This window comes from Halichoeres trimaculatus, unplaced genomic scaffold (genome assembly GCF_033239565.1).
Source record: "Halichoeres trimaculatus isolate MK-OKI-2021-1 unplaced genomic scaffold, fHalTri1.1 fHalTri1_scaffold_2, whole genome shotgun sequence".
NCBI lineage: Eukaryota > Metazoa > Chordata > Actinopteri > Labriformes > Labridae > Halichoeres > Halichoeres trimaculatus.
The window spans coordinates 26,469,571-26,496,200 of NW_027437180.1; the positions used below are offsets into that span (position 1 = coordinate 26,469,571).

Genomic DNA, 26,630 nt, shown 5'->3' on the forward strand with positions numbered 1-26,630 from the left:
GGAGCAATTTCATTTCAGTTACATCCCTTTCAAGACATATGAGAAAACAAACATGAGGAAGCATAGAAATGAGATGAACCTAGGAGCTTGCTAGCTACCCAGCGCACATTTTGCAAGAAATATGAAAAAACGACATTGACACAGATGGCCAACCAAAAATAAGACAAACATACACATTCAGAGAAAACTTTATTGATGTTTCAAGTTGACCCCCCCCCCCCAAAAAAAAATAAATAAATAAATAAATAAATGATAAAAATAAATAAATAAATAAAATTTAAAAAAGAAAAATCAACCTCAGTAAAAACCCAGAACACAGTTAATATAAGTGGTAGTTTTTTAATTTACTAAAAAAGCCACATTATTATATAGGAGGTGGTTGATTCTAATATTACCATTGTTAAGCTACCATTGACATTTCATAATCCAAAATTGGTAACATATGTGTTCATTGACTTTGAAGCCAAAAGATTTATAGCTCCCTCTGCTGACTGGCTGCAGTACATGTTGTAAACCCTGCCTCTGTCATGTTGACAGATGGAATGTAGTTCAGACTTTAAAATTAAGACACATGTCAAAAAAGGTTTTCTCAAACATAGTTTCTGTTATGATAGTTTTTTTTTTTTAATCAAGCTAATCGTGCCAACGTGTTTGTTTCTTGAGAACTTAATTTTTAATTCATTATTTGATTTAAATCTTAACAGATAAACTATTGAGAACTCACTTGACAAACGTGGGCTCCTCAACAGCAGGTCAGCAGAGTGGAAGATGAATGAGAGAAAAAGTAACAAACACTGACACAAAAGTTAATGAACTTTCCACAACCATACATGTCTCTGCTTCAAATAAATGCAATCATCTGTTCTGCTGCACTGCACCAACCAAGGGTCTTCATCATTTTTGTTTAATTGGTGTTTTGGTCAGCAGAGAAGGTTTGATATCATCTCTATAGATGCACCGATCACGCCTGTGCATATGTCAATGCCCACTCAGGCAGTCTTTTTAACTTACATCGAACAATAGGTGGAAATCCGTTGTCATTAAAAAATCAATGTTGTACCAACTAGAGAAAAGGCTTAAAAACCCAGGGATTGATTTTCTTATAGATCAGAGCGCTAGCATGTTATTGGTCAGTGCTAACCTTAGCTGTAAGTAGGAAATCAGTCATCAAAACACCATCTTTGGCTTAAAAAAACAAAAACAAAAAAAAAAAACAAATCTCATCGAAAAAGGAAGATTATGAAGCTTTTTAGATTTTGTTTTTGTCACTTTTTGAATGGCTAAGTTACTTAAAAAGTTGTTTTCTGAAGTATTTAAATAGTTTCCCAAATTTACCGCTAAAGGAGCTACAAGTCATGATTACAGTTACTTTTGTACTCCATGTTCTATTTCTTTTTTTTTAAACAAACTTTGGATTTAAAATTTTCGCTTTTTTCAATCAACTGTTTTACTTTAATCATTTCTAGTGTGTGCCAATCTAAAAATGTGCAACTTTGTACAGTTGTACAAATGTATGTATCCTTGTGGGTCATCAGTGCAGCATCTTGTTGACTATCATTACACTTTGGTCCCAAAGTAGCCCTATTCAAAAACGAACTCAAGATCTGATCTTGATCTCAACTGTAATCGGTTTTTGGATCAATCTTTTAATTTTGATTAGAAAAATTAAAAAAACACTAAGGATGTAAGTCAGTGTGAGAATCACAATGGTCCTCACAGGACCACTGGAGGTCAGAGATTGATTTAAATCTGTTGACTATCAGGTCATTTCAAGCTGAGTTCAGTTAATGAATGAGCTAAAAATAAAACATTAGTGTCATCTGTTTTACAGTTAATGAATTTGCTGCTTACTGTCCGGGAAGTGCTGTGCTCACTTAATGAGCACTGAAAATAAAAGAGACAGCACTTAACTTCTGTGTGTCTATAAAGTAACTCATTGAACTGACTTTAACAACTATAGTCATAATTCGAAAGTATACCTTGGTTATCCCGGAAGAAGGTTAGACTTTAGGGACTAAATTCATTAACCATTACACTAATGATAAATCTTGTCATATTTGGTCAGAGGCTGGTATTTTTTTCTGTATTTTACTCAGTTACCTTGAAAAAAAGATATGCTGATGACCTCTCGATTGGGACACCACTGATACCAATGCTCATTAACTGGTTGTTATGATACTTTTTGACCCAATGACGTTCAATGTAATCACACAACTAAAGGAGCTCAAGGTTCATCTGTCCATCAAACTGCTGATATACTCCAGCCCTCTTTGCACTGGTATTGAGCTGCTGCATGAAGAATAGCATAGGGCATCCCAGTGACATGGAGAAAATGGATGTAGAAAAGGGTCGTCATCGGTCTAAGGGTTTGAGCACCCTGGAAAAATCTCTGATATTTCTCTTTCTGGCCATGACGGGTACCTGCATCGGCTTGGTGGTCGTCTATTTCACAGACAAAAGTGACTCTTCCACAGACATAGAAGGTAAGTGTGTAAATCTGAGAAAAATACAAATAACATATTCCTAAGGTACAATGACTTTGTACATCATTGTACTGATATGGTTTATGGGACTTTAACTTGGATTTGCTGACAGCATTTGGTCACTCACACCTCCAGTCTACTCAGTGAAAAATTTCACTATATACTGTGTATATGTTAGATATTTCATTATTTTTTATTGATAAATGCTTATCAGTGGTTAAACGCTTGCAGATTTTCAAAACCATGCCAGAGATCCAAAACTTAGGTTCAGACAAACAGCTCAATAAATAAAAAATATTCAGAGTACTGATGTACTCGCTCCTCTGTTGGACCAAAATGTCTTCTGACTCTGTCGAATTTGGAATTACAGCTATTTTACAAATGTTAGCAAGCTAACATGATAATCCAAGATGATGCATATTGAATGGACTTTAAACCTGACAGATTGCAGCAAGTTCATACAGTAACCCTATGCACACAGCACAACATGGTCCAGTATTAGTATCATACTAGAAAAAGGTAAGAAGGTGTTGGCATAAAATATCTTTACTGACACAATATTTTTGAGTTAAAGGAACATATGAAACGAGAAAAATTCTCAATCAATTTTGAATTAAAAAAGGGGGAAAAAAGAAAAACACAGATATGCACCTTTTTAAGAAACTGCACGTGACCTCAAAGAAGCATGTGGCAAGGGAATGAAAAAAGCAAGGTTATTAAGATCCAAGTCATTGTTGCATAATATGAATGAATCTATAATAATGAAAATGAGAGATAAAAACTACAATATATTAACTGTTTTGTTAAAAAAATAGAAAAATAAACAATAATGATTTGGAACCATGGCAACCTGCTGTGTATGTTATCTTTATGTTTTCTTGAAGGGGGTTATCAGAGGAGCAGCTATGGTTAATGATTGTTTGTAGTATCTTACAAAGATAACAGGATATTTAATGCAATTACCATACATCTGCTTCCTACATGGTTCAAATGTGTATTACCACTTCAAATCATCCACATTTACTCTTTCTCTTCTATCACCTCTACTCTATCCAGTTTCCTTTTGCCTTCAATAACTCAAGATTTATCAGAGCCTTTATTGAGCAGGTAAACTCTTCTGCAGAGCTGGTGTATTTGTGCTAGCTTGTTTTCTTTAGAAATGAAGAGGGTAATTTGTTGCTGAGTGCATGAGAGGAGTGTAGTAATTAAACATCTATCAGTTGGGACAATTTTCTTTTAGCATCACACACTATTAGAGTTTTCTGCACCTGTATTTATGACAAGTACCAGACACAATGTACATCATGGGGTGGTGAGTTTCAGTCTGTTGTCAGTAACTGTGTTATTTATTCTTGCATTATTGTAACAAATGAAAAAAGCAGTCTGTCTTTATGAAGCACATTGAAAAGATCATTGCCCCCCCCAAAAATGAGTTGGCGTGTTTTACATAACAGAAAACCATCAGGCATTATGTTGACAGTTGTGTTCTGCCTAATGATAAAACATCATCCAGTTTTCGTGTTAGACACAGCAGCACTGCGGGCTCAGAAACACAAGCTGTTACGACCACAAGGGAGGAAAGCCTGTCTCTGCTGTGGATGATGAAATACTGTATAATCAATTCTGTTGCCAGGGATTCTCAATTGATTTAAATTTTTCACTGTGGAGACCATGCCCTGCTTTTTAGTCATTTGGGAAGACAGGTAAATGTTCTAAATCAACCAACCATGTTGATGTCTAAGCAAAAAACACACACACACACACACACGCACACACACACACACACACACACACACACACACACACACACATACACACACACACACACACACACACACACACACACACACACACACACACGCTTAGGGGCTAAGGGTATGACTCCATGGATGTTTTACTTCTGCCTTAAATGAAAAATCTCAAAAGCTCCAGGATATGTTGCAGTGAATTCCTGTTCGTACATTCATGCTCCCTGGAAGATTAACCCTACTCGCATCAAGAGCTATAACCTTCCCTCGAGCATGGAAAGTAGGGTCAATGTTTTTACATATTCTGTGAAAATATAAATCACACCCAGTATGAGGCTGAAAACTATTGCTTCTCAATTACATGTCCTCAAAAAACAATTTATCAAACCAGGATTAGATGTATAAATTCTTCACGGAGTGATTGGTTATGCCTTTTAAAATTGTAGGAAATTTGCATTTCTTTGTTTCTTAAGCTTATAAAAAAATGATGACCCCCATGAACCTTCAGGAAAGTTCTCATAGCAACTCCTTGACTGCTTACAGCCTGAACTGTGAGCATGTAGCATGTACAAATGAGCATTAAGTTTGTGGTGCAGTAGAACTACAGCATCACATGCTTCATTTCATTCTTACTGGAAAACTGATACATTACAATTTAACTAAAAAGTAACAGAAGCAATAGGGTAGCATTTGAAAGTGTAACTAGTTACTTTAAGTTCCACATGTAGCCTTCAACTTATTTAATACACTCAGGAGATGATAATGGAAGCTGTTAGTCTATTTTTTGTCCCGTAGTTTCAGCCCCATTAGTCATACCTCTGAGGTCAGGAGCTACTAAGAGTGTACATAAAGCTGCTTTGTGGCCCCTGGGGTAAAGCAGGTCGTCTACTAATCTGAAAATTGTTTGTTTAAGCTCACTTCTTCAAATCTGCATGTAAGATGTACCTTGCCAAAACAGCCCTGAAAGCATTTGAATTAATATGATTGTGATCATGGGGTGAATGGTTTAAGCATCGATAGCCTGGGAATATATAAAGCCATTGTGCAGTAAAGTCTTTAGTACAAAGTCTCTAGTACAAAAAAAAAAAACATTTCACAAGCAGTTACAAGCATCCTTTTTCATTTGTACACTTTCAGGGCCAGACTCTGGGTGTGGTGGTCCTCAAGATCTGTCTGGAGAGTCAGGCACCTTCACCAGTGCTCACTACCCAAGCAGCTATGACAATGGCAAGAGCTGCACCTGGCACATTACTGTGGACCCTGACAAGGTGACAAAAATCAGCACCACTAATATTTTACAAACCTCAACCAGTGTCCTCTGTGCAGACTTCTTTAGACCACAAACACACACAAACTGATAAAACACATGAACAAACACTGTGCAATATTCATCACGTGCAGTGTCTCTCCTTCTTTTAGCATGCCTTCTTCTTTTTAAAACTTTTAAAATTTTCATATATTGGCTTTCATTAATTATTGCTTTTTTGCACTGAAATGTTCCCATCAAATTGTTGTACATTTTACAATGATAATATATATATATATAAATGTGATGCATTTCAGAGATTAGAGGCTTGACACAAAATTTCCAATTTCAAATGTTTTCTCTGCACTGTGGGTATTGTAAGCACCAGGCATTAACAAGTTAGCAGATAATTGGGTAAATTAATGGATTCTTTAACTGATATAAAAGTTGAACAGTTAGTTTCAGGGCTGCAGCAGCTTTGGATTTGTGTTATTTTTTTAGTTAGGTGACATTTGGTTTCACGAAAAAAGAGGTCATTCTAATGTATGTGCCATAAGAAGGCAAAAAGACAGCCAATAAGTAAAAATAGTTTTGGAATGGCCTAAAATAATTTACCAAATTTACCAGTTACCAACGATGCTGATCAAAACACTTCCCTCAAGTCTCTTTTTCACATTAGGTGCTTTAAGTTGCTCTTGCTTGGTGTCTAATGAGCAGAGTTTGTCACGTAACTGTTTGGGGAAACTGTTTTATGTGAGGCCAAGCAGTAGGGGACAGCTGGGATTATTGCAGCAGCAGCTTCTTGGACAGATGGCTGCCTTGTCTCCTCCATTCTCCTCCCAGCTCGCCTCCCCACACCCACAGGAGGAAACAAAATCCTTAATTCCTTTTACTCTGCTAGCATGACTGCCTCCTGGCCTGACTCTTTCTTCCTTTTAGTATCTTCAAATCCACCTAGAGAAGCTCACACTTTATAGTGCATCGGTACTTTCACACACTGACACGCTTGCACATCCTCTCACACGTGCACATGCATACACTTTTTCTCTTGCCTCCCCACCAGCAGTATCTCTTTATCAGCTTCTTATATTTAGAAAAGAGAAGAGAGATGAAATACTTTCATATTTTTCTGCTGCAGATAATCCATCTGTGGTTTGAGGAGTTTGCTTTGGAAGACACACAGCTCTGCACTGGAGACTCGGTCACGCTGAAGGACTCTTTGGGCACCATTGGTAAAATAGAATAAAACATAAAAAGGACACTTTCACTCCAATTCCAACCTGAAAGGGTTGTGAAAATATGTTTTAAAATCCTGATTTTCCTTTGATTGATCAATACATACAAATACTTAGATCTAATTTGATAAAATAAACCATTTCAGTTTTGCGTTGGCAGCTATGAAGTCCTGTCCAAATCAGTCCATCCATCCATGGACAGGATCAGCTAGTGAGCCAGACAGCTCTGCTGGTCCACTGCACACTGCTCTACTTACAGCAACACTCTCATCCACTAGTTCCTACACCAGACAGCAGAGTTAAAGTAGTACTTTGCTGCCCAGTTTTTCTAGCTCTATATTTTTGTAGTCTCTTAATTTTTACATGCATGCAATTAAACCCTTGGACAAGTCAATCCAGGCCACACATTGAAAAGGGGATCACACTTGTAAAACCAAAGAACGTGTTATTAGACTTAGTTTTGGAGACCTATGTATTGGAATAATGTATTTTTAATAATTCAGCTAAACAATAGTAGTTACTTTTCATTGTAATATGTTTTTTTAAAACTAGTTGCTGTAGATCAGCTTTTAATGTTTTTTTCTTGTCTTTGTGTTTGTGAAAATAATACTTTTTTTGGGTTGGTTTTTATTTTTTGTTTTTGCGTGACTTTGTTTTGTCTGCATCTCTTTTTGGTCTCCTAGTGTGTATAATTTGTCGTTTTGCAGCACTTGGGGTTAATTTCTCAATATTTTGTTTTGATAATTAAATCCTTGTTTTAATCACAGAAAAGGTTTTTGTTTTGCAAATTTGAATGTGTCTCAAAAATCTGGTTGGTACTTGCAGGTAAATACTGTGGCTACACTAAACCAAGGCCAGTGGTGTCGCTGACGAACCGTCTGACGGTGTACTTTGACACCAATGACAGAAAAACAGACCAAGGATTCAAGGCTCATTACAAAGCTGTGGATCAAGCATCCGTACTAGGTATATATATAAAAAGGTTAAGTGGAAATCCATCCCACAGAGAAAATTGCTTTCACACTGGTGTAATGTATCTTTGGGTATGACTGACCTGGAAAGTAAATGGTATATTAATGGGTGCAGGTTGAAGAGAGGGCTAGGAGAAAGGAAATGAATATGGGGTGTGTGGGTGAGGGATAGATCAGTGACTGAGTGTCATTGAGGTGTATGTGAAACTGAAGTGCCCTTCATTCCCCCCCCGTACAGGAATAGTTGGGGGTGGTGGCTTTTTCGTTGATGACCAAGGGGATCTGATGACCCCCAGCTTTCCTGAAAACTACATGAATGCAGCATTGTATCAGGTACTGTTGTACACAAAACACAATCTCCAATGTGGGGGGCCACATTCAAATAATAATTCTCCTTAACATTGAGGTAAACATGATCTTATTCTGCAGATCTAAAACTCAAACAGTGTAGTAAAAACAGTCTTTGCTAACAGTTGATCCCCAAAGGTTTAATAAGATAATGTTGTCAACTTTTATCCAGCTTTATTTTGTTGCATCTTATTGTTATGGACTTATGCTAACATTAGAATAAATTGTGTACAGCAGGTTGTTTACTGCTGTTTTTATATTGAGAATCTTCTTTTCTCGATTTTCAGCATTCATTTTTGTGCCTGCAGATAAAAATGCTCAGGTTTAGCTGATAAATGATACTTTTCTTTTGTTGTAAAACTATATTTTTGATGTAGTACAAAATAGATAAATACTTTTTAGTAGGAAGTCAAGATAAAGAAGACAAGTTGTTAAGCGGCTCACAAGTTTATCAGCCTCTTGGCCTCTGTTCCTGTTCTACACTTCAATAGTATCTGAAATAACTTTTAAAAATCATAACATGAGACAAAATCTGTTTCAGGCCATTAAAAGCTTTAATGGATTACTTTACTGTTTGAACTCCAGTGAAGAACATCGGGTTTCTGTTAATTCTGGTGCACCCTGTGGACAAAGATGTACAACTATTATTTAGTTTAGTGGTCATTGGTACGATGCTCTATTTTTTATTGTTGTAACTGGGCAGTGACTTTGTTAACATTTAAACTGACAGAAAGTGTGTCAGTTACAAGGCTTTTAGATTATAAATTGATGAAGATTGTAGGTGTTTGTGTACAAGTTGTGTCTTTGTACCATACAGATCCTTTGAACACTAAACTACCTTTTCAGCACATGGTTTAAGTCTATTATTGACTATCGATTTCCCATCAAAACCCTTTTCATATCTATTATATTTTTCTGGATTCAACACAGCCGCATAGACTTCATTTATGGTCTTAGTTTATAATTAACCCCTGTAATTAAATCAAAGTCAATTTTGATGTCAGGGCTTGCAGGCTGGGTTTGGATGTGGAGTCAAATGGTGTTATTTGCCTGTCATTATGATTACATCTTGCTGTTTTAGCTTGGCAGGCCAGCACAAATCCAAACAGGGGCACCGTCGGTAATAACAACTTGTGTTCTATGAATTTTACAATTTACCATTGTATTTGTTTCTATGTTGAACTAGTGGATGATCACAGTCCCTGAAGGTGAAAGAGTTCGTCTGACCTTTAAGTCATTTGATCTGGTTCCTGAGGTCTGTGGGGATTTCGTTCAGGTCTACGATGGTGACAAAGCTGGATCTCCTTCAATGGGTAACTATGGCAGGGCACATCATGTATCCAGAATGTATTAAGGAAAACAGTAGAGTCCAGAATTTATGTTGACTATTATTAATGCCAATTAGCCATTTTTTGAACCAGGCTGTAAATAGGCTTTTAAATGCCATAAAAGTCCATTTTTGGCTTTGTGACTACGTAGTATCCAGTCAGCCTCCACCTGATTCTAAATGAACAGCAACTTTTCGCACTTCAACATAGGCTTCATTTTTCTAAACCGGATGTTGCCCCTTGGTCCATATCTAATAGATATTCTCAATCAAATGTTGTTGTGTGTTATATCAAATACATTTGTACTGAAGAAGATTCACTCTACATAAAATCAGTGTCGTGCACAGACTTTCGGAAGAAGCTGTTTTAGCACCACTGAGCCTTTAATTATTATATTAAATTTCAGTCCTGTTGGGTCATTGTGGATACTTCTGTGTCAACTTATCACTCTTAAACACTGACTTTAATTCATCAAAGGAAAATTCTGTGGAGGGACGATGCCAAAGCCACTGGAGTCCAGCGGCAACACAATGGTGGTCCGCTTCAAATCGGACAACACTCTGACCTCTAAAGGATTCAGCGCTACATTCACAAAATCCAGCCTTCCACCTGTTATTCCAACCACTACAGTAAAACCCACAACTGAAAAACCTGTTCCTCCAACGACACCCAGACCCACCATACCAGCCACTCTACCACCTACAACTGCAGGCAAGAGTTTTCAGCTTTCATCCTGTTTCATCTCACCTCAAGGACATATGAAAACACATGGGGAAAAACAAGCTAACAGAGAGCTTTCAAAAACATATAACAGTAGAAATGTATGTATAGCTGTTAAGTCTTCACTCCCTAATACTTATTAATTTGTATTTTCTCTAGGGATATTTTATCAGTCCGCAAACTGTTTTAATTATGTCTTTAAAGCTAAAGCTGTGGAACAATCACGTCTTTATGTGATAATGTTGTCTACCAGGGTTATTTTCCAGTTATTTTTCAGCCTTTGAGAGCTTCCAAACTTCACACACAGTGCTGGCCCCACACAAACACCTCTCTAATGAGATAGAAAGAATGAATCAAGTAACTCCATGCGTGGGAGTGGGAAGAATCCCCTTGAGTTTTATTTATTCATCACTGTATTAAAGCTGTTGGCAGACAGATCAGTTCTCTCCTGTGGCCAATTAAGGTACTACATAATGGGCCTGTTCAAAGCATACATTTGTAAATTGTGTGTTTTTAATCCAGTTTTTCTGCTCTCAAAGACAAAACATAATGAGGTTAAAAATGATTAATGTTTACACTACTTTCTTTTCTGCTGGACAGGGAATGGGGATACAGTAATTCTTGAGGGACGAAAGGGTGTAATCCAGTCCTTGGGTTTCCCAAATCCATATCCTGCTCATCTAAAGAGCTCATGGAAGATATCTGTGGCCAAAGGGTTCCTTGTGAAACTGCAGATCACTGACCTGGCCATCACAGGAGAGACTGGACAGTGCAAGGAGGACAAGCTGATCATCTCAGATCAATACAGTACACTAGGTGAGCTATATTTTATCAACTTTCCCAAGTGCAGCTCAGTTTGTTTCAGAAAATATTTTCTGTTTCCACATTTTCAGCCCCACATCTTTTGTGAAACTTGAAAAGTAGCCATTATGGTATGAAGTTTAGTAAATCCCTTTGCATTTTGACTTTGGGTAGCTGGCCACAAAGAAAGCAACATAGTTAATATCCATATGTTTGGAATACAACCTGTCAATAAAATGTGGACTCTGTTTTTGCCCATCACTGGACTTACAGCTTACATATCTTCCCCCTGCTGTAAAACAGTTGATTAGGATCTTCTTTGCAGAGGGCCCAGGAAACTATAATTTAGCACTCCTTATTATTCACTTCACTGGCTGCAATGAGGCTGATACAGCTTTATCTACTGCTGACTTCTCAAGGACTAAAGCTCTGAGGTACAAGCACATGCTCTCTGTGAAACACACAAAGAAAGGTGATGAGAGAGTTTAAGTGTTGCAACCGGTTATTTCAGGGGGAATGTGTTATAGAGGAAAATTAGAAGCGGAAGGAAGAACCAAGAAGTATGAGAAGTCATTAGCTTCAAAAATCCCTTTAGGCAGTTCGGTGAGAAAAGAAGACAGGGGGAGGAAAAATCATGATTGCTCGCGTGGGTTCATGCACATTTTGGCCATTTGAGTTTTGTCCTACCTTGTATAGCAATTAGCATATATAGGCTGACGTCAGCTAACATGAGATAAGTATTTTATGTAACTGACAGATACAAGTCAGTTTTTTTAGTTTTTTCTTTATTTCATAGCCTTGATGAACCGGTACTGTAGAAAGAATTTAAATGTACAAGTAAATCTGCAGCCATCAGAATCCTTCGATGCATATCTCTTTGTGATAAGGTCTTTGGTGAGATACATGTGTTATCTGTGCACATGTTTTCCACTGAGTGTTAATGAGGCCTGAAGCTCTGTTTTTGTCTCTACATGCCCTTTAGCACATCTCAAGCTTCCTTCGAATCAAATCAAACCTCACACATGATGTGTCAAATCAGAAAAGGGCTTGGTTTTAAGATTAGACTTTGTTTTTACCTTTTAAAACTCATAGTTCAGTGGTATGTCAAGGAAAATATTTATGATGTTACGTACAAGTCAGAATTTACGTCATTGTGTTTTTCTAAAGTGGTGCAAACATATCTAATTTTAATCTTTAACTTTTTTGTAAAGATTTTAAACAAAAACATAATCTTGATCTCAAAAGGTTAACAAACAATTTTTGAGTGCTGGATGGTCTAATGAAGTGCATCCTCCATTTACAGATGCTAAAGTCCTAGTTACAGCAGTTGTACAACAACATCCAGTTGTTGCAGGTCTCCAAATGCCTCAAAAATAACCTTGCAATTTCATCGAAAAGTTAAAAAATATGCATGTGACAAATTATTAAATAGTGGATTTACGTGCAGCTGCGTCTGAAAATCTGTGTATCACATCACAAATGCCTCTAAACACTGATATTTTCCCTTGCTTCGTTGCAATTGAAGCAAGTTTTTTCTGAAATATAGACAAGAAACAAATCTGCGCAATTATTATTCTTTAGTTGACACAAACTAGATGGGCAAACCACACCGACTCACAGTAAAACCATCAAGAAAATACAGCTGGTGTGCAAGTCTCATACATAGACAGTGAAAGAAATGAAATCATTTTGCTTGGCTTTAAGTGAAGTTGCCACAAATAACTGCTCCCCCTGGTGGTTGGCTGCAGTACAGGTCAAAAAATCCTGCTCTCCAGCCATTCCAGATGGGAAACGATACATCTTGTAGAAATGTGTTTCACATCTAGTTGTTGTGAAAATTATTATTATTTATTATTATTGAATATATTATTGGGCTGCCTTGAATCCAAGACCTCTTTTCTCTGAGAGAAATTTTTGTTTTCATTAGTTATTAGAGTTTAAAAATGAGGCTTTGCGTCACGTTTAATAATGATTAACAGTTGCCATTCTTGTGTATTTTTTTTCGTAGGTTGTAAAATATGTAGGGAGGGAGAGCCAAGACAAGATTAGACTCTAGAAAGAAAAAAAATATTATTCTTTTCATCACCTGGCTCCACTCAGATTCTTTCTGAGTCCCTCACAGTCTCTACTGCTTAGGCTCTGGCTGCAAAACGGCTGCCAATGGCGGTGCTTGTGACGGGAGTATTTTGGCTTCAAAACAATACAACTGTAAATGACAGAGCCACACTGTCCACTCTTTATACAGTGAATGGTCACACAAGGTGTAGATAAAGACAAACTACAAATTATGAAACTAAAAACCTGCTAAAAACTTTGAATGCCAAAAATTACATGACGAACACACAGTTGCAGAATCAGAACCATGAACCAGGTTAAAATAATAGAAACTTGGTCCAAAACAAAGCACAGGATGATTAGAGGTGAGGCGTCATAGACTGTTCCCACAATGTCTCTTCTATAGCAGTTTGGATACACAAGTTAACAGCCTCCCAAGCAGAATGTGTCCGCAAACATTAGATCCCACTATCTGTAGTGTTCAGGCACACCATTAATGCTTAAACTGATATGGTGTTTAGTGGCTGATGAAGTCATACTGTCAGGCAGTTAAGTCACCTCCATTTGTCAGAGTTGTCAGCCTCTCCATCCATCAAACACCAGCTTAACACTCTGTATCACACAAACACATTTACACTTCACAGTGCTCACATTATTTCACACTGCAGTTAAGCTGCATTCTTTTAACCATCGCCTGGTTTCTTCTTTCCATTGACCTCTATCTTTTTCTCTCCACTCTCTCATCCTCAGGCACACACTGTGGCTACATCCTCCCCCCTGTGGTGGTCAGTGCCAGTGACACATTATCTGTCACCTTCCAGTCTGACAGTCGCCTCACAGACAGAGGTTTCTCTGCCAAGTGGGAAGCAGTGTATCCAGAGGATATCACAGGTAGCAAGGACACAGACACACATGCGCTCAGTGCACGAGTGAAAACACACACACACGAGACACACAGTGCTGAAGCAGCTAAACACCTCATTTGAATAAACCATAAAACTTCTCACTCTTCTCCCACATATTTAATGCAACACACAGCATAAGCAGCATCAGCTCTGTTGAAATACAGGGTAAAGTACAGTGTGAGGAATGGAAAGTGAGATAAACACTTCTATCTTCTTCTTTATCACTTTATCAGGCACAGAGTGAAGGGCAAACCCCTCTAGAGCTTAGGAAAGGAGATCTGAAATGTAAATACACAGTTTTTGAAAGAAAATGACAAGCACTGAAAAATGGACCTTTAAAAACACAACACTATGGGTGACAAATATCAATAAAAGTTTCTACTTTCATCAGAAGAGTGGCATTTATCTCATTTCAGAATATAAAAAAGGAAAAATGTTATACAAGTTTAATGTTTGACTCAAGGGAACTTAATAATTTGCAAAACAAATGGAAAGATAGTTATGTTACAATCCATCACACACTTTTTGGGGATTTTCAGTACACTGGGACAAGTTTATACTTTACGATACTATCAGCATCAGCCTGGCATGAATTCTGATCTCCCTCTTCTTGTTTCAGAGGACCAAGGCTGCGGCTTTTCCTCCAAGGAACCAACAGGAGTCATCAAGTCCCTGAACTGGCCAATGAACTACAAGGCTAATTCTGAGTGCATGTGGAACATTGCTGTGCCTGTGGGGGAAAAAATCACACTGAAGTTTACCCACTTTGATCTGGAAGCCAAAGATTTTTTGACATCCAAATGTTATGATAACATCGAGGTGTATGACATCAATGGTGTGACTAATGAGCTGATTAAAAAGCACGGTATGTTTGTGGGGTTTCTGCATCACTGACAAATATTTATCGTACACTTTCTTTGCTACCATTGACTTCTTTTTGATCCTGAGTTTTATGTTATCTTATCTTCACTACAACTGTCTCTGTGTTATGTTATTTTCAAATGTGAAAACTGTCTAGGTCCATTCTGCGGGACCAAGCTGCCTTCTGACATCCAGACCAAAGGCAACAGGCTTGTGATGCGTTTCCACACAGACTTGTTTACCGAGGCCAAAGGCTTCAGAGCTTATTGGACCACAGACACCAGCCTGCCTGCTCCCACAGAGCCGCCTGTTCCGCCAAACCCCTGGGATGGCATCCCGATAGGTGAAACAGATCTTTGACAGTTATGTTAAAAGAACAACTCAAGTGGCAATAATCTGACTTTCTGCTGATAACTCCTTAGCATAGAGCCTACAGGTGCTAAGCACCAAACAACATACAAAAGAACTTATGTGTGATTTAGTTTTAAAAAAAATGGTAGACAAACGCAGAGAAATAAAAGCTAATGATGGTCATGCTGAAAAGAAATGAAAATATTCAATGCTTTTGCTAACAAATCTGTAACTTAAAGCCTCAAATTTATCAGCAACTCTGAATTGGAAAGTTTGTGGCTCGCAGGTTCTGTTGCTTTTAGGTAGTGAGACAAAAATTGCCACTAATGAGCATTTTAGTAAGCATTTCCTGGTATTGATGCATGAATATGGTGTGAATTTGTGAGTGTGATATGTAGTGTAGACCAGAAAAGAAATATGCACTATGGTCCATTTATATACAAAGTATTGTATATTCAGTTTATAACATTGCCCCCAAGTGGTCAGAAATTTTTTTTAATGCAGCTTTAACATGAGGCAGAAAAAAATTCTTTATTACAATTTCAATTATTTCAGAATAGGTATGGTTGGCAAAGCAAAGAAAAAATAATGCTTTCTCTGGATGTAATATTTTCTCTGGAAGCATTTAAAAGCATTAGGGCAAAGTTTTGGACAACATTCATCTGGACAAACATTTTTTTCCTATTAAGCAATGTTGTTGTAATCTAGTTTTTTGTCAATGATCTTTTAAAGGCAGGGGGGGAAGTAGATTACATTGATGGTTATGAATAGCCACAACCACAAAACTCAACACATTTACAACACTCAAGTATACTGTAGAGTGTTATAGGGTGAAAACATGTTCATTTTAAATGCTGCGTATGGGAAACACTGTACCCATGTTGTTTCCATAATACAGCCTTTTGTCGTTACATCTTGATGTTTTTCTTGGTTTGGTTGGCTTTATTTTCCAGCACCAACAGTGATAGGTATAATTTTTCATGAGCTCCTCAAAAGCTCCAAAATTCTACCTTAATATTTCTGTGGCTAATACAAGCGCTCATCTTCACAACGTCTTCACATCCCTTTCACTCATCTCAGTGTTGCTGTAAAACGAGGTGATATGGTGTGTTAGCAGCTGTTAGCTGAGAACACACCCAGAAGTAGCCTAGTGCTACTCTTTTCCAGCAGGCTGTCACCCTCATCCTCATTCTTCAGCAGGTGATGAGCCCCAGGTGGCCCAAGCTCCTGCCAAGCCAATTGCTGAAATAGAGTTTTATAGATGGACCCTGCTGCCTCTAGGTTATTTTCTACCAAGGCTGTGACCAGAGGTTGCCTGTGTGCTGAGCCAAGGAAGGAGAGATGAAGGTGGGATACAAGTTAGAGGAGCAATTTTTATGTCAGCCCCAAGGATGACTAGAAGAAATTGGTATCTACTTGGTGCAAATGTTGAGATGTCGAGTACTCAGGTCTGAAAACAGTGATTTCTGTCAGAAGATCCACTGTTTGTTTGTAGTAGGAGCAAGGCATAATGCTTGCATGAGGATACCCTGTGAATACAAAGGGATCCGTAAAAGGCAAAAACACAGGGGCATTGTCCACAGCCAGCAGTGTCCACCTTGTATGATTGGAACATTATTTAAAAAACACAAATGAGAGCATCAGTGCCCGGGATTTAAAGCCAGAGACACTGGCTTATCTGTTTGCTGCAGACACGTTCAGAATACCCAGGTTTTGTTTGCACAAAAACAAACAAAAAAGTAAAAACAAATCCACACATGCACACACTGCCAGAAACAGGCTGGATTACATTGGTTTTGTTTTCTCTCTCTCTTTTTTTGCTAGATTGGCCCAGTTCATGTGGGAAACCAGCGATTCCCCCTGCTGTTATGTCACGTATTGTGAATGGAGAGCCAGCCAAGCCACACTCCTGGCCCTGGCAAGTGTCTATGCAGGTGAGAGACCCAGCAAGTAAAATTAGAGCATTCATATAAAGATACTCCTTGTTGTGTATGTCTCATATAACCTGTAAAATGAACTGCATGGATACCACAGTTCACCTTTTCAAAAACAAACCAGTTCTGTGTATCACTTTTACTATTTATGTAAATATTTCCAGTAAGTTCTTCTGTTGCACAACGGCTCTTTTCCAGGTCTGGCCTGATAGTCGACCAGATCCTGAATTCTTCCACACATGCGGCGGCACTCTGATTCACAAGAACTGGGTCCTTACAGCAGCCCACTGCTTTATAAGGTAAAAAATCTGTTTCATCAATATCGCATCTTTGTTAATATTCCACAAACACTGGAACAAACCTCCTGTAGTTAACTATTTTAAAAAGAATAAGGGCCATGTACCATTTTCTTGGATTTAAATACAATTATTTTCCCCAAAAGTTTCCCAAACTTTGGAGAAGTCCTCTTATATAACCTCACAGGGCAGTTACTGGTGTCTGTGCTTTTACCCCGGGCATGTTACAGTGCATGAGCAATGCCTTGTTAGAGTTGGCTCAACCTTGGCTAATGGTCTAAAGTGTCCCTAAGAGAAGAAGATGATGGTGCACTATGCAGTCTGTGTGCTATATCGTTTTTCTGCGGTGGGACAGGATGTGCATACACATAGTTATGTGCTGCACAAGTATGATGCATGTATGGTTGATTTTGTTTTTATTTTTATAACACTTATCCTCAGTGCAGAGAGATTGTGCTTTATTGTCTTGATCGTGCATGTGCATGTGACCATAACATTTATCTCTGTGTTTTATTGTCATTAACAAAGCTGCTTGTTTTCAACCCAGATATGCTGATGAGCTTCAACGATGGAAAATGTGTCTGGGCAAACACAACTTGACCCACGTAGAGCCTAGTGAAGAATGCTTTGGAGTGACTGGTATCTATCGCCACGAGGGCTTTAAGTATCCCACAGTGCCCACAGTAGAGTTTGACATTGCCCTGGTGCGACTGGACGGGGACGTAACACCCAGTGATGAGATCTCCTACGCCTGCCTGCCCTCGGAGGAAGAGGTCCTACCAGGAGGCAAGAAGTGCTACGCCACTGGCTGGGGAGATGAGACCGGTAAGAGACTTGCAGTTCAAACACTTTACAGTCACGTACTCAACACTAGTCACACCTTTTCTTATGTTATCTGAGTCACTGGTATGATACAATAGACATGAGACTAACATCATTGTTTGCATGGTTTGTGTGCCCTCTGCTGGACTGAATATGAAAACACCTCCACCTGTACTCCTAAGTGTGTGAGGTTAATATTTTACAAATGTAACATTCAGAGAACAATAATGAAATGTCTTTGAAATTCTCAGGTGATTCAATGAATGCTAAAGTAGCAGAAGCTCTTAACCAGGTCGCTTTGCCTGTTGTACCATATGACACCTGCAAGAGGATGGACTATTGGTGGTTCCAGGTCAAGACCTCTATGATCTGCTGTGGTTATACATTGCCTGATGAGCTGAAGTCAGTCTGTCAGGTAAAACAAGATGACCAAAGTTGACAGAAAAAATACAATTTTCTACCTTAATTGGCATCATTAAGATGATTTTACTCATGTCCCTTCACAGTAATAGTATTTAAAACCATGATTGAAGTTGTTTTTGTTCTGACTCCTGACTCTAACAGGGAGATTCAGGTGGTCCACTGGTGTGCCAGGATGTTCCTGGTGGTCCTTGGGAAGTTCACGGTATAACCAGCTTTGGCCCAATCGGATGCATTATGGATAAGAAGCCCTCTGTGTTCACGCGCTCCTCTGCCTACATCCCTTGGATTGAGAACGTCATCCGCAGGGACATCTACAACCAGCACAGTATAAATGCAGCTGCTCTGTGTTGACCTACTTGAAAAACCAAAACTATGTTTTATGGCTGTTTTTTTCACCCATTGTCCTCTCTGTGCAGCATCTGGCTGCGGAGGGCCAAAGGACCTCACTGGCACAGAAGGCACGGTGTCCTCGATGGGTTACCCGGGTAGCTATACCAACAAAGCCAGCTGTCAGTGGAACATCCAGGTGCCGGAAGGCAAACTTGTCCACCTCCGCTTCCACAATTTCTCCCTGGAGGAGAGCCAGATGTGTCTGAATGACAAAGTCATTCTCAGTGACAGATTAGGAAGTCTAGGTTTGTGAATATCAGCTGACTTTTACTTCATGGAAAAATGTAATTTGCAGAGTCATTTATTGATTGACAGCTTTATCTCCCATTGTTGAACAAATGACTGTTGCTTAAATATGAGGTAACTGCATTCTCATAAACATAACTTTTGCCGTACTGATAAGCTACGTAACCTATCACATGGTTATGATCACCACCATAACTCATACAGCTTAGCCACCTTCAACTGATCTTTTAGATCCTATTCCAACATCACTTTTTAAATCGCTTTATGGTTTCCTTGAAGTTGAGCTTTTAAACATGGTAAATTGTTCTCTTCAGACGGGCTGTTTCCCTGCTGACCTTAAAACGGCAGTGGTGAGACCCCTTCTTAAGAAGAACAATTTGGATCCTGATGTTTTTAATAATTACAGGCCAGTGTCCAACTTACCATTTTTAAGCAAAATTCTAGAAAAAATTGTTTTTATTCAGCTGAATGATTTTTTATATAAACATTCCATTCTTGAGAAATTTCAATCTGGATTTAGGACGAACCACAGTACAGAGACTGCCCTACTAAAAATTGTTAATGATTTTAGGTGCAACCTGGACTTGCACAAACTCACAGTCCTTGTGCTACTGGATCTTAGCGCTGCTTTCGATACAGTGGACCACACAATTCTTTTAAATAGACTAAGACCCCATGTAGGCCTCTCTGGTACTGCCTTTCAGTGGTTCAGTTCCTATCTCACAAATAGAAAATTTCTGGTAAGTCTGGACACATGCTCCTCAAGGACCCATGAAGTGAAATGTGGTGTTCCCCAAGGCTCAATTTTAGGCCCCATACTTTTTAATATATACATGCTCCCACTAGGAGATGTCATCAGGAGGCATGGTATTATGTTCCATAGTTACGCTGATGATACACAGCTGTATATATCCATGTCTCCTGATGACACAGGGCCCATTGATGCCCTTTTTAATTGTATTCTAGACATTAAATCCTGGATGGCAGAAAACTTCCTACAGCTCAACCAGGGCAAAACTGAAGTTTTAATTATTGATCCTAAGGCTCAGGGAGAGAAACTTTTTTCAAAACTCCAAACCCTGTCTTTAACTCCATGCAATCAGGTTAAGAATCTGGGCGTCATTTTTGACTCTGAGCTCAATTTTATTCCTCATATTAAAAATGTAACTAAAACAGGGTTTTATCACTTAAAGAACATAGCCAGAGTCCGCCCGTTTCTCTCCCGGGCTAACACAGAGACGCTAATGCATGCTTTTATCTCCAGTCGTATTGACTATTGTAACGCCCTGCTTTCTGGTCTTCCAAAAAGAAACATCTCAAGTTTACAATTATTACAGAATTCAGCAGCACGTGTGCTGACGAAGACCAGAAGGCGGGCTCACATTACCCCGGTTTTAAAATCACTGCATTGGCTCCCTGTGTGTTTTAGGATTGATTTCAAGGTTCTTTTAATGGTTTTTAAATGTCTTAGGGGTCTTGGACCTTCTTATCTTTCAGAACTACTTTTACCATATGAACCCTCGCGGACCCTGAGATCCTCTGGCACTGGCCTCTTAATAATTCCTAAAGCTCGAACACGGACTTACGGTGAGGCATCTTTCCAACATTATGGCCCCCGTCTGTGGAACAGCCTGCCAGAGGACCTCAGGGCTGCAGAGAATGTTCATATTTTTAAAAGTAGACTCAAGACCCACCTTTTTAATTTAGCATTTAATTAATCCCATATTTTTATCTGTTATTATTTATTTTTTTATTTTATTTATTTATATAATCTCGCCTTTTTACTTGTTACTCTTATTCTATTACTATTTATTTCATTTACTAGTGTTTTATTTATTTATTTATTTTATTCATTTTATGATTGTTAGCATATGTAGTTTTATGTTTCTACTCCATATCTCCAGTGTTTCCTCAGCAGGGGGCTGCCTGCACTGGGGGCCGCTGTTGGCTCTGGCTGGGATGTCTCTGTCTGTGGCGGGCGTCGTCTTGGCCAGGTGGGGGTCTGCAGCAGCGTTTTGCTGCAGTGGGCCCCTTGCTGGTCCTGTAGCGAGGCATGCCCGGGTGGAGGCGTCCTGGCTTTAGACTGTGGACGCCGCCCAGTGCAGTCGGCCTCCTGGCGTTTCCTGACCTGGCTCCTCTGTACTCAGCCACACGATTTTTTATCTACACATTTAAAATCATTTATTGTGTGTGCATATGTATGTGTGTGTGTGTGTGTGTGTGTGTGTGTGTGTGTGTGTGTGTGTGTGTGTGTGTGTGTGTGTGTGTGTGTGAGTGTGTGTGTGTGTGTGTATATGTGTGTGTGTGGGTGGGTGGGTGGGTGGTGCTTTGGGGTGGAGTTTGAATGGGGGGGCGGGGACTGTTTTTAACATGTATAGCACTTTGTGCTGCATTTCTTTTAATGTATGAAAAGTGCTTTATAAATAAACTTGATTTGATTTGATTTGATTTGATGATCTTGGTTAAGAACACTGGTGTCTCTAGGGTTATTGAGGTCCCAAAATCACTCTCCTTCATACTAGCTCTCACAGCTCATAATACCTAGAGACAGAACATCCTTGTGCTTTGGTATTCAGCAAAAAACACACTTTTTTGGATGTTAATCTACACAGTTTGGACCTGATATTTAAGCCTATGATAACTCTCTTGTGATTCAATCTGGTGGTTAAATTGACCAAATCATGAACTAGCTTTTGGGATAATGTTTCATTGAGGAATTTCACTTTCAGGCACACACTGCAGCCATGTGCCCCCTAAAGACCTGGTGAGCGATGGAAACACACTCCACATCAGATTCTCCTCCAATGATAAGGTGGTGGATACAGGCTTCACTGCTAGCTGGAAGGCAGTGGATCCAACAGAGGGTAAGAAAGGAAAAAAGTGTCACTGACAAGATACTATGGTTCCAGCCTTCAGGCAACACCAGTTTAACTCACTGTCTGTCTTTCTTTCCTTTTTTCTTTCCTTTTTCTCCTTCCTGTCTTGACACATACACAGCTCCATGTGGAGGACGCTTTAGCGGCAGTCATGGTGAAATAATCTCTCCAAACTGGCCTCAGGACTACCAGTCTGATTCTGTGTGCACTTGGCATATCAGTATTCCTTCAGCGAAAAGTGTCCGAGTAACCTTCACTCACTTTGAGCTACAGGCTGTAAATGTGTTAGGGAACTGTGTGGACTACTTGGAGATCTTCAACGGACAAAGCATGTCATCAATGGGTCAGATTTTGGAACAAAATACACTTGCTTCCATTTCATGTGCATTCTGATTTTTCTTCCCCTAAACACTCTGTACTTTTTGTTTTTGTAGGTCGATTCTGCGGCTTTGCCCTTCTGCCCACCATAACTGTACCAAGTGACACAGTTATCATCCGCTTTCTTAGTAATGGAGAGAATCAACAGGCAGGCTTTCGTGGTTACTGGACCACTGATGCTGATGTTATTCCAACTTTACCTGCTCCTCCTCCAAACCCATGGGATAATATCACCATTGGTAATTGCAGGCACAATATATTAATACAGGATGAATAAGTTTAACTGGTAAAATCTTAATTATTTATGATTTATTAAACATTTTTCATTCCAAGACTGGCCAGTAGATTGTGGAAACCCAGAAGTAAAACCCAATACAAGGGCCACTAGGGTGGTTAATGGAGAAGAAGCGATCCCCCACTCCTGGCCCTGGCAGGTCTCCATGCAGGTAAAGTCGGGTCCTATGTGCTTGATTTGAAATGAGAAGTTATTCAATTGAAAAAAAACTAATGAAATACTTTTTTCTTCCGCAGGCTTCACCAATGTCCCCAGTACCTTACATGCACGGCTGTGGAGGTTCTTTGATTCATGAGGAATGGATCCTGACTGCTGCTCACTGTTTCATGTTGTAAGACATAACCACAGTGAATATGAATCAGAAGCTCACAGCCCTTTTTAAATTGGCTCTAAATAAGGTTTTTTTTCTGCAGCAATATATCAGATAAAAAAAGTGGAAGCTTTGGGACAGTGTGCAATGCTTGCTAGTTGCAAAATACCTTCAAAAAACTATCATGAAATGATACTTGACAGAACAGTGATTAACATTAAGTGTCTGCTCATCACTTCACCGCCCGCCTCTCTACAACAGTGTAAGCACATTAACCAGAAGTGCTACCAGCAGTCTTTAGGTTTAATGAAATTAAGCTTCAAATTAGTCATTGGTCAAATTTTAAACAATATTTGTCCAGAGTCTGTTAATTAACAGATTCAATCACAAAACGAGAGTGTCTGTCTTCAGAGTCCTCTGTAAATGAGTTTTTCAATGCCAATTTTCCACCTTCCGAGAAAACTTGTGTCACTTGCAGCATTCAACAGTTAGAATAATGAACTAACAAAACAAAATGATTAAGTGCTAATCTTTCTCGTCAAACTTCCTGCATTCCAGCCCACTGAATAGACCCTCCTTCTGGCGTATGTGTTTGGGAAAGCACCACATGAACTCCTCCATGGACGTTCCCTCAGCAGAGGAATGTTATAAGGTGGACGGTATCATCCGCCATGAAGGATTTGTCTACGAGCAAGATAGAACTGACATCACCAATGATATAGCGCTGGTGCATTTGGCCGAGCCTGTCAACATGACGAGGGAGATCAGTCCCATCTGTCTGCCTAAACCGGGGTCTGTGATGCCCGCTGGGATACCCTGCTATGTCACTGGCTGGGGAGACGAGAAAGGTATTTAAATGAAGTTTAAAAGATTTAAAGTCTTATCAATAGGAGGAAATGTTAGGAATAGGAATATTATGGGGCTTTTTATCATTTCTTAATTAACTAACCACTAAAAAGACACTCTGGGTTCCTCACCCTGAGTGTAGCATCAGGGGAAAACAGCTTGTATGTGAACATTATCGGTGTCTAAGTATAACGTTCATGTCTAGGCTTACTTCAATAATATAAACCTAACCTTAACTTTTGGCTTCCATCACAGGTAACCTGTTCCCAAAAGTGGCAGAGAAGCTAAACCAAGCAGCCCTCCCTATTGTTGACTTTGAGACTTGCAGTAAGCCTGCATACTGGTGGGACACCCTCAGGCCCTCCATGATCTGTGCAGGCTACGAGTCCCCTGATGAGCTCAAGTCAGCGTGCCAGGTAAAAGAGGCGCATACTCGATGATTCTGCTGTATAAGCTGACACAAAGTTTTTTTTAATGAAGCTATTGATTCATCCCTCTTCAGATCCTTCTCACTCCTCAATTTGAAGATGTAATTGCCTCTCCTGATTAGGCAGTCTGTTATACAACGCCCTCAAATCCTTTTTTTTGTTTGTGATCAGTCAGCCTTGATGACAAATGGCTGCCTGGTTTCTGATAATTGGGCCAAAGACACAGGAGCGTTGTTTGTCATCATCAAGGAAGCATGAAAACATGAGGGAATTAAAAACTCTTCCAATCAAAGATTAAGATTATATCAGTACTTAAAAAAGACATCCTCTTTCATTTGAGAAAGAGTGACCTTCATAAATTCTGTGTTACAGAGATAATTTATGGTAGCTGTCAAAACCCAGTGATCACCAATGTATCTTCCTTCTTGTAAAGTGAACCTTTGGTAATATCCTTACCCTGCCTATCACAGGGTGATTCTGGCGGTCCTTTCGCATGTGCAGCAGCAGCAGGACCTAAGACGACCTGGGAGGTACACGGAATCGTCAGCTTTGGACCTCAGGGCTGCATCAAAGACAAGAAACCCTCAGTATTCACGCGTGTCTCTGCCTTTAATGACTGGATTGATGACAACATTAAGAAGTTTATTTATGAAGCCATCTAAAGCACACATTTTAATTAAAGATTTTATGTAGTTTCTGCTTTGTGTTATTCTTTTCTGACCATGACATTGTGGGCTCAAAAAAAGTATTTAAGTGATGGAAGCTGAAATAATCTTCAGACTGGTACTTTTGCGTTTCTCAGGCATACACGCTGAATACCTTGTTATTCAAATAATGTTTATTTAAAAATGCAAAACCATAAGACTATTATGCCAGTGGTAAAAACATTAAATTCATGATGTATTCCCCTTTGGTCTCTTTTTATTGCACTGGCAGCAACATGACTTCATTTCTCTCTGATTCCCACTGCTTATCTCTTCCGCCTTTCTTCCCTCAATGGCAGCCAGATGAGTCCTGCAGGCACAGATTTAAAGTTTGGGGTTTTAACCCTTTAGTCACATGACCGGGCCACTCAGCCAATGGGAGGGCTCGGCTCAGATTTCAGCCTGGGAGGAGAGAGGGGACTAGAGAGGGAGGAAGAAAAGAGGCAAGCACCACTCTGTGCTTATGGTATGAACAGCCAACAGGCTGCCAACTCTGACAGAACTCTCTGTGGATTATTTGTGGTTTGTTTTGTTTTCTGAAGAACTTGGATGGCACTTTTTAAAGTGAAAAGGATTCCCAGCACCAGGGAAAGTCCAGCACTTTGTCCTAGGACAGGGTAAAAAAGGAAGGAGCAGGAAGGACAGCAGCAGTTTTTCCTCTCATCTTTGCCTCTGCAGGCGTTTCTTCTTCTTCTGTGGAAGAATGGGGGCAGGAGCTCTGACCATCTGTGTGAGTAGAAGCTACAAAGGCTGAGCTGGCTCATAGGTTTCCCATTCAACCTGTGATTAAGGGCCAAGGAATGCATAATGAGACTCTGTCGTTCAGAGTCAGTGTCCGTACATGCTTCCCTGATAAATTTGTCTTTAATGTTATGCTAGATACAGGTTACTTGCTTCCTTAAAACTTGAAGGGTTAAATGTCTTCTTCCTGCAGTACAGCAAGGCTCCTCCTCTCTGGATTAAACTTTACTCATATGGAAGATGACTACCGGCTTTAAGATAAAACTTTCATAACAGAGACAGCTGGTCCTTTTAATAAAGCTCTCCATTAATTCTGCCATTTCTTTACGACAGTATTACTAAGAACACATTAATGACACAAAATGAGCTGTGTTGTCTGCTCATTACAGTCATATTTTCCTACCAAACCCCACTGCAAATATGAGGTCACTTTCAACAAACCTCTGCTGGAAAAGGTGCCTTTACAAAAAACTAAATGACTAACAGGCGACTTTTTGCTGTACCACATGTCTCTAGAAGTAGTTTCCTTGTCTTGAGCAGCTGCTGCTTGCAGTGCCTGTAGTGCTTTTGCTACCAGTTGCTTACATGGCCACCCACATAGGGACAGGGGCATAGGGGAGGGGGGAGGAGAGCTGGGGAAAAAAGGGCACATGCTTGGGCTTGCTATCTTCTCTTTGAGAGACACAGGAAGATGGTCTTGTCTGTAAAGAGTTTATTTGTGTTAAACCTCTTTTGAATTATGTGATCACTTACTCAAAGAGTTTTTTTAATGGTATCTCAATTCCACACTTAAAATAGTGTTACCCCAACAGGAGAAAGTCATTCATTTCAAGAGTCTCTCAAGAGTCAATGACAATAGCTTTGTGTCACTGACAGACGTGAAGTGTGA

General features: G+C 39.4%; 3 protein-coding genes across 7 annotated transcripts in view; 2 read left to right on the plus strand and 1 right to left on the minus strand.

The window, feature by feature from the left end:
• elmod2 (ELMO/CED-12 domain containing 2) overlaps positions 1 to 26,630 on the minus strand; it is a 54,038-nt gene that overhangs the window by 23,909 nt on the left and 3,499 nt on the right. The window lies entirely within an intron of this gene.
• LOC141800190 (ovochymase-2) lies at positions 2,333 to 24,958 on the plus strand. The gene is made up of 25 exons (XM_074682600.1): positions 2,333 to 2,483; positions 5,369 to 5,499; positions 6,616 to 6,709; positions 7,538 to 7,678; positions 7,922 to 8,016; positions 9,218 to 9,344; positions 9,837 to 10,023; positions 10,675 to 10,895; positions 13,686 to 13,826; positions 14,460 to 14,705; positions 14,859 to 15,044; positions 16,877 to 16,986; positions 17,185 to 17,285; positions 17,830 to 18,107; positions 18,356 to 18,519; positions 18,669 to 18,852; positions 18,944 to 19,162; positions 21,893 to 22,027; positions 22,161 to 22,382; positions 22,474 to 22,656; positions 22,751 to 22,863; positions 22,949 to 23,043; positions 23,581 to 23,870; positions 24,124 to 24,284; positions 24,767 to 24,958. The coding sequence occupies exons 1-25, from the start codon at positions 2,333 to 2,335 to the stop codon at positions 24,956 to 24,958; spliced, it is 4,167 nt and encodes a 1,388-aa protein (XP_074538701.1).
• The window catches only part of fam13a (family with sequence similarity 13 member A), a 49,506-nt gene continuing 48,349 nt past the window's right edge, over positions 25,474 to 26,630 (plus strand). For 2 of the 5 annotated variants that reach the window (XM_074685777.1, XM_074685790.1), the window contains exon 1: positions 25,474 to 25,730. In XM_074685777.1, the coding sequence (XP_074541878.1) occupies positions 25,704 to 25,730 (27 nt within the window). In that variant the 5' untranslated portion in view covers positions 25,474 to 25,703. The remainder of the gene's footprint in view (positions 25,731 to 26,630) is intronic. The other 3 variants (XM_074685804.1, XM_074685796.1, XM_074685810.1) reach the window with 3 other exon arrangements.